Raw genomic sequence first — 13,683 nt, 5'->3', positions numbered from 1 at the left:
AAAATATGCTAATGAAATTCTGGTCCCAAGTTTTTGGACGGAATATAAAAGATTCAGCTACCCTTTATGTGATGGGACATGATAACTCATTGGGGCATAGTATTGATGAGCAAAGGTCTTTGTTTTTAGCAACCGCTATCCTACGTATTATTCTTGCTGCTCGCTGGAAAGACCTAGAGCCACCTACATTTCAGATGTGGCTTGGCCGCTTCCTTGCTACATACAAACAAGAGATTTACAATTTATGGAACTAGGGGTAAAAAAACTAGACTTCGAGGAAACCAGATCTGGGCCCCAATTTCAGATTGGTACAATAATGTAAATCACTTGCCCTAACTGGCATATTCTGATTCGATAGGAGAACATTGTTTAAATTACTGATGATTTAAAAATATTTTGAACTCTATAACGTAAAACATAATGAATTTTGTATATTCCCTTTTCCTTCTTTTTTTATTCTTTTCTTTTTTTCTGTATACACTTGATTTAGGTATTAAAATGCTTAAATGTTTATTTTCTTATCTTTCTTCTTTTCTTTTAATTCCTAATCTCTTTGAAATATTGTAAATATTTTTGATAATAATGTATCACTATACTTGTTGACTGAATCTTGCTTAATAAAAAAAAAAAAAAAAAGGAATCCTTATGTTAATAACCAATACCTTGGCCCCGAAGCAGTTGATCTCATTAAAATGGAAAATCACCTCCTCATCTAGTGCACAGGAGTGGAAGAGTTTGGTCATGGGTTTTGCAGGGGAAAGGTGGCCACTTCATCAGACAGTGGTACCCTAACTTGAAGTACTTAACAGAAAGACCCCCCACACTAGCCTCTCTAAGATCCCTGCGACAGAGAAAAGGAGACTGAAAGCAAACAGCATATTTCTTATAAGTAGAGACACCCCTTGTCTTTTATTTACTCGTTTACTGATAATTAACTATGTCCTGCTTTAAAGGAGGAAGAGGGCAGTCACCAGAAGAACTGAATTTTTTTAAGGTCACTGAAACTTTAAGGCCTATCTAGTGCCTCCTGTTTGGGGTTATAATAAAAGTCAATAAAATATATTTGGAAACAATATGCTGGTCCACGGCTTTTACTTTTTTTTTCTAGAAATGAAGGACTGGCTATAAGATAGACAAGCTATAGCCAAACGGATGGCTTAGTGGGCGTGAACAAATGCGAACAGCAGTTCCGGGACTGTTTATTACTAACACAATACCGCACTCTTGAGGAGTAGCAGACTCTGGCAGCACCAGCCCAATATTTCCTTGCAAAGGGTGAGCTCAGCCAGGAAAATTGGCTAAAGGTTAGAAGATCATGCCTTTTCAGCCACACTTTTCTGCTGTGCTGTGCTGAGAGGTAGGCCGGCCCACTGGAATTATGCGATTTTGTGGCTGCAACGTTTTCTGCATAATTATGGATTTGCGACACAATCTATCATATGCTGCATAATCTGTAGATTTTAACAAAAAAATTCTAGCGGAAATGGATCAAAAGTTTCTAAAAATGCAGTACCATGTCGCAAAGTTTGACTAGGTATCTTTTTGTTGCTTAGTGCTGTATGACTGATAGTAATGAGGTGAAACCTTTGCCCAGATAGTGTTCATTGTGTAAAATTGGCAAAATAATGAGGTAATGCTATCACCAAATGTGTTGCATTTGTTGCATAACTTGCCCTTTCTTGCTGCATAATTTAGTAAACCCTGCTTCATAATTTGTTTCGCCCCTACCACATATTTCCAGTGGCCCTGGCAATGGGGCTTGTTAACAAGTCCATTTTTCCAGTTCAGTGTAAATGATTTATCACTAGCATTTTGAAGTACACATTTGCCTTTGAAAAGCCATTTCTCCCACTAGTCGGAATCACTTTTGAATTCCTTTAAAAATGTCTCTCTCCACTTCAAAACAGTGTCTGCTTGATTCACATTCAATATCAATGGAAGCCGCCAGATCTCCCGCCGCCAAGTGGTACATATCAACCCAGGTCTGGAATTTTTGTAAACAGTGGTTTGCGTTCTGATCTGGTAGTTTTTGATTTTTAGGTCGAGCCTGAGCCAACGCGCAAGCTCTGCTCTGCAAAGATCTGTGGTATTTCAGTATGGAGAAAAGTTTTTCCCCCTCCTCCGCCCTATTTTTCATTGGCTTGTGTGTTTGTCCTTTGTAAATTCTGTCTTCTGATTGACTATGAGGCTTTTTTTTTCTGTTTTTTTTTTGGTAATCCTCATATACCATTATTGGAAGTTTTGATGGGAAACTGGTAACCTTCGCGCTGTTTGGTCGTCCTGATCCGGCCCTTGTTGTTATGCTTGACCAAAAGCGGGATAGGTGAACCTAGTCCCTCAAGTAGCCACTGCTTTCCCATCCATACTCCGTTTCACAGTTTAACTGGTGCCCCGTGCTACTTTGGAGTCAAGGGAACCGGCAAGGCTCCAGATAAATCATTGGAAAACCAATCAACTGTGTTGCCATGCCTCGAGGGCCGCCCAAACTTTAACCAAACTTGTAGGATCGCATGCCAAGTCGGACTTACTGGTAAGGATGATTTGTCGTAAGCAGCATGGGAAGGTGGGGGGGCTGTGTCCTTCCAGGCTCTACATATTTCTCGCCTTGCAAGGAGGATGACATAAAAGACAAGTTTTGTAGAGGGGTCATTGATGTTATAGCCCATACTTAGCCCCGTCAGGATGGTAGTTATAGTTATTACCAAGGGGGCCCCTAGAACCTCTCCCAAGAAATCGGTGATTTTCTCCCAGTGACCTTTCAATTCGGGACAGTGAGCAAACATGTGAACATCGTCAGCTTCCGGATGGCTACATCTCGGGCAACAATGCTCTAGCTTGGTGATCTTCGCTAATTTCTTAGGAGTTATATAAACCCGATACATAGTATATAGATGATTTCTTTTTAACGTTGCGGGTTTAACTACTGAATGTAGGATAGCAAAGGAGTCAAGCCACCAGTCTCTAATGTTAATAATATCCGTGGTTAACTTATTCATCCAGAGTTTTTTCAGTTCAGGTTCAGTTACATCGTTCTCCTCGAGCATCGATGTATACCAGTATGCAATTTGACTCTTCCACCTTCCTCTTCTAGTTACAGCGTCAAATCTTGGGTTTGGGGTTTTGTTGCCCTCCCTTCTGGTTGACCACCAACCAGACAGCTGGTAGTACTTGAACCTGGTGAGTGATCCCTCTGTCAAATTGGAAAGAGCGTCCCATGTCAGGAGCTGGGTTCCTTCCTGTAGGTCCCCCCAGTGTTCCAGTCCTGCTGCCTTCAATGGTCGAGACAGTTGGTCGTCAAGACAGGCTGGTGTCCCAGGGGAATCCCATATCGGGGCCTGCGCTGCATAGTAGGGAATGTTAAGCCTCTTCCTGACAAATACCCAGTTTCTAACCGCGGTCCCCAGAATCTTAAGCCTGACCTTCTTGAAGAATTTTGGGTCCCCAAACTTAAACAAGAAAGAGTCCTGTCCCTGGGGGATATCCTGCAGTAGTGCTAGAAATAATAAACCCATGGAAGTTTGGTCAGTTTTGCCGGCCATTAGTCTAAAGTGTTTGAAGTGGAAGGCATGGCAGTAGATGTATAGGTCAGGGAAGGCTAATCCTCCAGTCTTTAAGCTTCTTCTAAGCTTCTTCCAAGCTATTCGAGGGGCTTTCGTGTTCCAGATAAAGGATCCCAATTTCCCTTGTAGCTTCTTAATTGTTATCAAGGGAAAGGATAAGGGTATTGAATTAAATAAAAAGGTGATCTTAGGGAGGATAATCATCTTGAGTAGGTTCACCCGCCCAAAGATATTTAATGGGAGAGATGACCAGCGATGGAGTAGAGCTGTAGTATCTTTTATAACCCTGTCCAGATTGACTTTTGGGATATCCTCTATTTTTTTGACTAAGTGTACTCCCAGATACCTAATTTTTGTCCTACAACCTGCCGTAGCTACCCCCTGATTCCATCCCATGATCTCAGTTTTATCCTTATTGATTGAATACCCAGAGATCTCACCAAAACTTTCTGCTAGTTGTATTAGTCTAGGTATGGCTACTCCCGGGTTTGAGGTGTACATCAACAGGTCGTCAGCATAAAGTGCAAATTTTAATTCCAGGTCGGCAATCTTAAATGGTTTAATGAGGGGTTCTGACCTGAGTAAGCAAACAAAAGGCTCAATATACAAGTCAAATAAAAGAGGGGATAGGGGGCAGCCCTGTCTGGTTCCTCGAGCTATAAATATCTGATTTGGGAGAGAGCCATTGACTAAAATTTTAGCTAGTGGTGCGTGGTATAGGGATTTAATTGTGGTTATAAAATTAATAGGAAAACCAAATTTTGCCAGAGCCAGCCATAGATATTCCCACTCTACCTGGTCGAATGCTTTAGCAGCATCGACAGCTGCAATAGTCAGGGGCAGCTTTTTCTCAATGGCAACATCTATTGCAGCAATGACTTGGAAAGTTAATTCATTGAGTTGCCGCTCAGGGATAAACCCCCTTTGGTCACCGTGGACAATAGATTTGATTGCCTTGGCCAGTCTTGTTGCTAATACACCCGCGAAGATCTTATAATCTACATTTAGTAGAGAGATAGGTCTATACGACTCTACCTTGCGAGGATCTTTATTCTGTTTCAGTATTAGAGTGACTGTGGCCTCTGCCCATGACTTAGGAGCCAGCTCCCCCCGTAGCAGGATTTCATTGAATAATATCGTTAAGCTTATAACAATTTGGTCTATAACGGTCCTATATAGCTCTACCGGAAGCCCGTCGGGACCTGCCGCTTTGCCGTTAACCATTTTTAAGATCTGAGCCCTTACCTCTCCTTCCCTTATCTCGGAGCTAAGGAAAGATCTATCTGCCTCTGATAATTCAGGGAGCTGGACTTTACTTAGCCAGTTTCCAGCCTGCCGTCCACTCTGGGGCAGAGTAGTACTATACAGGGATTGCATATGGGTTTTGACTTCCTCTCTAATGAGATCATCATCGTATGTGGTTTCCCCTGTACTAGCCTTGGATAAGCTGTCGATCTGATTCCTAGTTTTATCCACTCGGGCCTTCCACGCCAGGAGGCGACCACATTTCTCCCCGTATGAGAAGGATTGAAGATTACTCGCATCCCACCTGTGCTTCAAGATTCTGTCTAGCTCTGCTTGATATTCCGCCCGTAGGATATCAAGTTCTTTTTGTAGAGTGAGTCTAGTCTCTAGCTGGCCTAAGGAAGCCTTCTGGAGTTCCTGTTCCTTTAGTTTAAGTCTCAGGAGTTGGTCTTCCTTCTTCTCTCTTGAAAGCTTATTCCTCCTAATCGTTAGGGTGCTCAACCAGCCTCTTATGAAGACTTTATATGTTTCCCAGACTATCTGTTTGCTTGCTGACCCAACATTAGTCCTAAAAAACTCTTCTGACTGGGTTGCCAGATCTTGCTTAACAGCCTCTTCCAGAAGGAGTGTTCTGTCTAGAGTCCACCTTCTCTGCTGGATCTGCTGTTTAAGTCGAATTACTATCTCGACAGCAGAATGATCGGACAGGATAGCCGGGGCGTAAGATATGGTGTCTACTGCTGAGAAAAGGGTTTTATCGAGTAGAAAGAAATCTATCCTTGAGTGGTGTCCATGCCTTCTGCTATAAAAAGAATATTCCCTTTTCCCTGTGTTTTTGAGCCTCCAGATATCTATGAGGTTAAAATCCCTCATAATGTTAAGTTCCAATCTGGACTTTTGGGGAGGAGTGAATCTAACTTTAGAGGTACGATCTAGATCTTTATCAAATATCAGATTAAAATCACCCCCTATAATTACCGATCCGTCAGTCTCTACCAGGCTGTTTTTTAGTTTCGTGAGGGCCCCTGGCGCGTCCTGATTAGGCCCATAATAAACTGCACAAGTGAGGGGAGTTTGTCCTGCTATTAACGAGGCCACCAACCATCTCCCAGAATGGTCCGTTTCGCATTTCGATACCATAATCCCTGCATTAACTCTGATTAATATGGCCACCCCTCTTGTGCTACCACTTTGTTCAGAACAGAGAATATCCTGGATCCACCTACATTTTTTAAATGCCGTCTTACATTCTGCTTTCTCTAGGTGTGTCTCCTCCAGTAGGCAAATGTGTGCTCCTGAATTGTATAAATAATCTGTTACCCTGTGTACGTTTCTCCTATCCCTCAATCCATTTACATTCCAACTAAAAACTTTTAACTTATGTGTCATATTGGCCATAAGAACCGATTTCTAGAGAAAAAGGCGCGTACCCAGCACCCAGTAAGTATAGTGTATCTGTTATATATATGAGGATTGTTTTTTCCATTTTTTAACCTTACCACCCCCCAGCCTCCCACCCATCTCCCCTGAGGAACCCCCCCCATACCTGTTTTGGCGATCATGTCGCCATGTGAGAGCTCTCCATACCCAGTCGGATACTCCCTCCAATAAAACGAAAGGTAGGCACCAAAATGTGATTCTACTTTAAATGTATGTACCTATATGGATCAGCGGAGCTTACCCTTTTTTGTGCAAGAATTATGTATTTATTTATTTACTTTATATATAGATTTTTTTATTTTTTATTTCCCCATCTCCCGATATATGTGAGGTTTTAAATATGTGTGATATTTTTTTCTCTTTTTTTTTTATGCTACTCCGGGAGGGATAATAGGGGCAAAAGCCCTAGGAATAAGCCATGATACTTAGAGCCCTAAGATCCTTTGTAACATTTGATCCACACCCGCTATTTCCCTGTACTTATGTTCTAACATTGTGAGGGCACATTGCATTGTTGCTCGCTTCTGCCTGCCCTTGGATAACCTTTGTGAGCTTAATGGGAACTATCTCGCATTAAAGTTAAGAAGGTGTCCACTTCTTCGGGGGAAGTGAAGTTGTGTGTTTTGTTTCTCCATACCACCCTCAAGAAGGCCGGAAATTTCATTTGCACCTGAGCGCCCATACTTCTTAAATCTGGCATCCGATTACCCAGTTCCCATTGTCGTTGGGCCGTAACCCTCCCCACATCAGAGCGAATGAGGTAGTGAGCTGAGCCTATTTGGAGGGTTTTATCTGACAGTGCCTTGCTCAGAATCAGCTCCTTTACAGTAAATGTGTGGAAATTAACTAAGATTTTCCTCGGGGCAGCCCTGTCAGCATGGCGCCTAAAAGGGTCTCTGTCCGCCCTCTGTATTTCTGATTCTAAGTCTATCTCAGGACCGTCTTTGAGCACTCCCTCCCTGAGGAGCTTACACACCAAGCCCTTTACGTCCCCATTTTCCGCACCTTCCGGAATCTTTAAGAACTTCAGGTTGTTCCTCCTAGAGTGGATTTCTAGCCTTTCTACGTCCATCTGGAGTGCCCTATTCTGAGTTCTAAGGGTCTCGATGTCCCTTTCATGCCTCTTGGAAGCCCCTGTGAGCAAAGAGACATCTTCTTCCAGCACAGTGGTCCGTTTACAAACATCGTCTAATTTAGTCTCCAAGTTAGCGCACTGATCTTGTATGCTCTTTTGATTTGCTTCCGAGGTATCAAATTTGGACAGTAGATCGCCTCTAAGGTTGAAAAGGAGTGCCTCAAGCTGTGAGAGGCCTCCATCGGGAATCTTAACCCCAGTTACCTATTCTGCTTCTGATGAACCATGAGCTTTCACCACTTCCACCATTCTTACTACAGGCATCTCTTCCTGACTGATAGCTGAGACCGGCCCCGCCGTAGTTGTTTGAGTTTCTTGTTCGTTTTCCATCTGGTCCTCTATGTCCGCTATATCCACTGAATCCTCCATGTCAGCTAATACAGTGTACCTGCTGCCCGACTGAGACCCATTGAGTTGAGTAGTGGGTTTTACGTTTGAGGTACTAACCAAATTGTTGGGCACGGAGGCAGAGGATGGGAGAGGGGGTTTTTTCCCCTTAGGGTAGACAACTTGCTCCATAATTTTGAGATATGCCTTTAGAGAGGGCGCGGGTTTTGACGAAAACGTGCCAGGCAGTTTTGTTTTTTTGGACTTGCCTGTTCTCCCGGGTCGGTCCCTTTTCTCCTTATCTTTCCTCCCCTTTTTCTTTGGGGTAAGTGGTGTTGCTGTTGCTTTAGACGCACTCTGGTACCCACCCTCGGACTTTTGTTGCTCCAGATAGGACCTGAGCTGATATCTGTTCCTAACAGGTGCCACCTGGGCTGCTGGTGCAGGGAGTGCAGGGAGTGTATATAGCCGGGTGTCGCACTTCTCTCCCACTGTATTGCCAGCTGTATCTGCTTGTGGGCGAGGGCAAGGGGGGTGTAATTGTGTAGAGAAGGAAATTGCGCCCAGGTCCATCCCCTCGTACTGCACCGAGTACCAGGTAGCTATGGCAGTATCTGCAGTATCTGCATTACCCACTTGATCGGCACAACCAGCACACCCAGACACCCCAGACACCACCCAGGGGGGATTGACTTTTACTAGATAAGCACCACCTCCTTGAGTTAAGAGCTCAGACCCCAGCTTATGCCCCCATGCCCCCTTCACTGACCGTTTACTGTTGTTGCTGTTGCTGCTGGAGTCACAACATAAGGGAGCACTGAGGCAGACACGGGCTAGAAACCGCCTCGACTTTTGCCACATGCAGGTCCGGTCTCCTCGGTCTCTTTCGACTCCTGACAGCCGCGCTCGATTGCAGCCGGCTCTGTATTCCTCTCCCTGGTCGACCTTCAGCCCATCCGCAGCGTGGATCCGCGTTGAAGCCACGGAGACAGAGACAGCGTCAGCACCAGCGTCTCCAAACAGGCAGGCTTGCTCGCAGATCCTAACCATTGCCGGTGTAGATCGCAGGGTCCTAGTGCGAGTTGGATGCAGGCACAGGCACACCCGCCTCGATAGGTGAAACCCCCCTCCTCGCAAATGGCTTGATTATGAGGCTTGTTAGACCCTCCTTAGTAGGGCCATGTCATTATTTGTATCCTCCCATGGCTACTGGCAACTTTACTTGGTTGTTACACGGTATGTGTACTTCTTATTTATTGAGTTTTTCCTACGTTAGGCACCACGAGGTGCTTTGCTTACGTTCAGTGGGCCACGCCCACTTTCACTTTCACAGCCTCTGGGGCAATTTGGTGGCCGTTTATTTGCAATGCCATAGGTCTTGCATTTAAATCCGAGACCTATAGCATTGCATTTTTTTTTGCCTGCACTCAGCGTTTTGGTTATGAAGCACCTCAAGCACTTTCACTTTAACGGCTACTACTTTTTCATATGATTACATATTTACACCACTTTTACATATGATTTGCCCCCTGTCCCCCCCCCCCCTGCATTATATGCCGTGCGGGTGCTGCTGGGAGTGCGCCAAGGCCGAAGGCTGGTATTTTTTAAGTGAGAAGCACGTTGCATACGTGGTGTCTGCATTGATGCTGAGATCTCTGATGGACAAAGCATTTCTTCTCTTCATGGCTTTGATGTGAGAATTCACACACAGGGGCTATTTTAAGAAAATATTTTCAGAAGGACTGCATGAATGGGCATGTTTTGTTCTTATTATCGGATCATTTAGGTTGTTACAATCCCATTACAGGGAGATAGTGAGAACAGAAAAACAGCCTCTATCTTATCACACGAACCAGTGGTCCCCAAATCATGGGACAAGGTCCCCCTCTGAGCTCCCCATTCATTCAGCCCGCGAGAATTCACAGATGAGCTGCATGTCTAGAGGACAATAAACACACCCTTAGCTGATGCTCTGGGGCCCTCCCCTTGTCCCCAGCTCCCTTGACCCTCAGCCCCCCATTTTGGTCAAGGAGCTCCACGCTCAGTACGTGAAACTGTCTGTGTTTGCCAACAAGCTGCGAGCACTCTGGCATCTCTGTCTAATTAGTCGCCGAGCATGTTAACACCAGAGCCGCAACAAAGGCGGGGGCAATGGCCATTGTACAACTTCTGCCCCCGGGGCCGTGCTGTTAACTATTATTCGCTGGTTGTGTGGTTGCTAGCCGTCCTTAAATCGAAACGCCCCAGGTCGGGGTGATTTTTGTTGGACTGAGTATCCTACCGTTACAAGCATTTGCAATGCAATAGGTCTCGCCTTTAAGCGAGTTTCAGCTATTGGCATTGTAAATGACAATGCCTTTTATTTAGGTTTTGGTATTTAAAAGATAAATAAAAGGTATTGTCATTTACAATGCCAATAGCTTAAACTCGCGTAAATGCGAGACCTATTGCATTGCAATGCTCGTTTACATTAGAGCTATCTATCGGTACTGTCGGCGAATATTTAAGCCCATGAATTTTCTATCCGCACAGCCCATGATGCTACTCTCACCACCTTCCCAGCCCACATGGCTCTGTCTCCTACATCACAGTTAACAAAGGTTTTGCACTTGGACCACTTAGAACACCAGAGCACGTAAAGTAAACACTTTGCATTGAGTATTGTTGTTGATGATAATTAAACGATACTGTACCTCCGCAATTCATTATTTTTCTCACTGTGGTTGTGGACAATATCTTTCTGCTCCGTAAATAATCTGCAATCTGCCCACCGATGGGAACGATGATTGTCATAACCATATGAGGCACGGCTGATAAAAGGCCCACCTGCAGTAGAGGAAACAACATCGTCACCGCGTTTTAATCTTTGTGAACATCGTGCTCAATTTTAATTACCGGATTTTAATAAAAAATGTCTTACCCCTACCCATATAAAACACAATTGAAACAGCCTGTAACACAAAAATTAAGAAATTTAGAAAGAGTTAAGAAATCTAAGCCACACGTTCAGAAAAGAAGACTCGTGGCATAAAAACAGGCTATAGTAATCTCGGCTGGGGAGGTCTACTGAGAAATGTCTAGCTATAAATGTGTATTTTTATAATATGTTTTTGAGTTTTTTCCTAGAGTCAGAACATATAATGTATACAAACATGTGTAATCTATAACAAACGAATGTGACCCTGTTTATTGTAACTGGGGCTTACTTGAATCACTCCAAACCCTGCGGGTCTAATTTGCATTTTATAAAAAACCTGCAGAGGAATGCACATAGAGGTAAACACAAACCGTTAACATAAAAATGAAAGATAAATAGATGCCCATTTAGTGTCTGATTAGTGCAAAGTGAAACCAGGCAAACTGGACAAATCACAGCTTCTCTGCTTGAATTGTGTGATCTTAGACAAGTATTTTATTTCACCAAGTCGACTTTTTTTTTATTATCTTGTGTGAAAGAACTTTCAAATATGTGAGTTCAGAGTTCCATTTTGATTTAATAGATTATAATGTTGCTCTGGATGGCAGCGCAGGCTGTTGCCTAAGTTCGCGAGCTCCGTGACCCCGGGCAAAAAATCAGCGAAAAAAGCGGCGAAACGGATCGAACTCCCGCACAAAGCGGCAGGAAGTGTGTAGGAACACACAGCACAGAAGAAGAGGAAGACGAGCGTGTCTGAAGCATAGCGCCTGAAGCAGAAAAAGCCTGAATCCTACGAGGCTGGAGGTAGAGAGTGGCTGTCCAAGATGGCGGAGCCATAAAACCGAGCAAACAGCGCCACAGCAACAGCTATACCGACATCAAGCCTGGTCGAGGCAGCGCTGACACTGAATAGCCAAAACGCAAGGTGCGGCGCCCGGAAGACGACTAACGGAGCCTGGCCGAGGAGGGTCAAAATAGAGTCTAAGGAGCGGGGAAGTCAAGAGAAGGGCGGCCATCTTGGGTGCCCAAACGACAACAACAACAGCGACGGTCCGTGAGCGCTGCTCAAGAGGCACCGGAGAATCAAGCAAGTAAGCCGCAGCGTCCTTCTCTCCCTGAAGGGGGTAATCTGCAGCGCTGAGCGTAGCGGCAGAGACAGACAGTGCGAGCAGTCGTCTGAGGTTCGCCGGCGGCCATCTTGGGAGGGGCAGAAACGGAAAGCAGGCCCCGGAGTACAGTGCGCCATTGCAGAGCGCGAGCAAGGACCAAATAGAAGGCAAATAGAAGCCGAGAGAGACGGACGCAGAGACAGCACGGAGTAACTACCCAGCATAGTAACCCTCAACACCTAAATGAGAGGGTAGTGTAAACGGCGGCCATCTTGAGAGGGGCAGGAACGGAATTGGCACCGAGGCAGAGCGAACGCAAGGAGAGGGCGAAGCAGGGCCAAGAGAGGCCAAGGAAACAGGTGCAGGCACAGCACCAAGTAGCTACCCAGCACAGTAACCCTCATCATCTAAAAGAGAAGGCGACTCAAACGGTAGCCATCTTGTGAGGGGAACCAAGGGAGGAACTACCTCGAGTGCAAGTATAGCGGTGCAGAACGCAAGGGGGCAGAGCGCTTGGAGCAACCCCAAGGACTACCAGGCTGAGTGCAGTGGCGAACCTCTACAAGGGCAGCCAAGGGAAGCACGCACAGCAGTCGCGGATCCTAGCCCACAGGTATCAAGGCACTGACCATCCACGGTGGCAATCTTGGGGGTGGAGGCACCACACAAACAAGAGCGGCACAGAAACGAAGAAACAACCGCTTGTAACTGGCACCCACAGCCATCCTGTGCGAGCGAAGCGAATTCAGGGCGGCCACCAAGATATATTGAAGCGAAGGAGGTGACAGCGACCACGGGGGAGCAGCCCTGGCGGAGGGAAGAACAAGAACGAGGACAATAAAGTGGCCCAGTAGGTTCTCGTTTGGGAACACAGCAAAGACAGAGGACGCCAGGTCCCACGGCAAACCCAACCCCAAACAGAAGACACAACAAGCAGATCAGCACAAGAAGGGGTGGACGCACGCACATCAAAGGGTAAAAGGGGTGGACGGGATGACTACCAACGAAATCAAAAAGATCAAAACAAATCAAGAGTCACCAATCAAGCTGAAGACACTACAGAGCACGGAGACAGCGATGGACCTGCTCCTAAAGAAAATAACAGAAGCCAACGACTTGGCAAAGGCCACAAAGATCTCCATGGACAATGTGCAACTAGAGCTCACAGCAATACGTGCCGACCAAAGTAAAATAGCAGGCAGAGTAGGCGAAACGGAGAGAAGAATCAGCGACATGGAGGATAAATCGGAGAACATAGAAAAGGACGTTCGGTACATTTCAAAGGTATCCAGCGACCTACAAAGAACGCTAGCAGAACAAGAAGACAAAAACAGGAAAGGGAACATCAGACTCCTGGGCATACCGGAAGGAGAAGAGGAAGAAGCGGGCTCGTGCGCGGCACTACTCGAAGTATTAATACCAAAACTGACCGGGCTAAACTTCGAAAGAACATTCGAAATTGATAAAGCTTACAGAGTGCCGGCCATAAGACAACCACACATGAAGGGCCCGAGAACAATCATCTGCAAACCGCTGAGAGCCAACCACACCGAAACCATTTTTGCCCTCGCACGTAAAGGCCAGCCCCTCAACTGGAAGGGCAAAAAGATTGTCATCACACAGGACTTCTCTAAGAGCACAGTAGAGACAAGGAAGGCATTCCTAGCCCTAAGGGAGGCCATGAAAAGAGCCAGGATAACCTGCAGCTTCGTAGGGCCAGCAAGAATGAAGATAACAGATAGCAAGGGCACACGTACTTTTGACAACCCGGCAGAGCTACGCAAATACCTACGGGAACCAGACCAAGAGGTGATGGATCAGAGAAGTCCGGGAACAGCAAAAAGGAGAGCGTCCTCAGACGGCTCGGAGGCAGGCGACAATGGCACAGCAGAACGTGGCTAGGGTCAAGAGACCGGGATGATAAGACATTAACCAAATCGAACATTGCTA

General features: G+C 45.6%; 1 protein-coding gene across 1 annotated transcript in view; it reads right to left on the bottom strand.

Moving 5' to 3' along the window:
* The window catches only part of LOC144763537 (vesicular glutamate transporter 3-like), a 311,868-nt gene that overhangs the window by 109,254 nt on the left and 188,931 nt on the right, over positions 1-13,683 (bottom strand). The window contains exon 10 of the mRNA XM_078649214.1: positions 10,401-10,533. Within this exon, the coding sequence (XP_078505340.1) occupies positions 10,401-10,533 (133 nt within the window). The remainder of the gene's footprint in view (positions 1-10,400; positions 10,534-13,683) is intronic.

The sequence above is a fragment of the Lissotriton helveticus genome, chromosome 1_1 (assembly GCF_964261635.1).
Source record: "Lissotriton helveticus chromosome 1_1, aLisHel1.1, whole genome shotgun sequence".
Lineage (NCBI taxonomy): Eukaryota > Metazoa > Chordata > Amphibia > Caudata > Salamandridae > Lissotriton > Lissotriton helveticus.
This window is presented reverse-complemented; position numbering and strand designations above follow the sequence as displayed.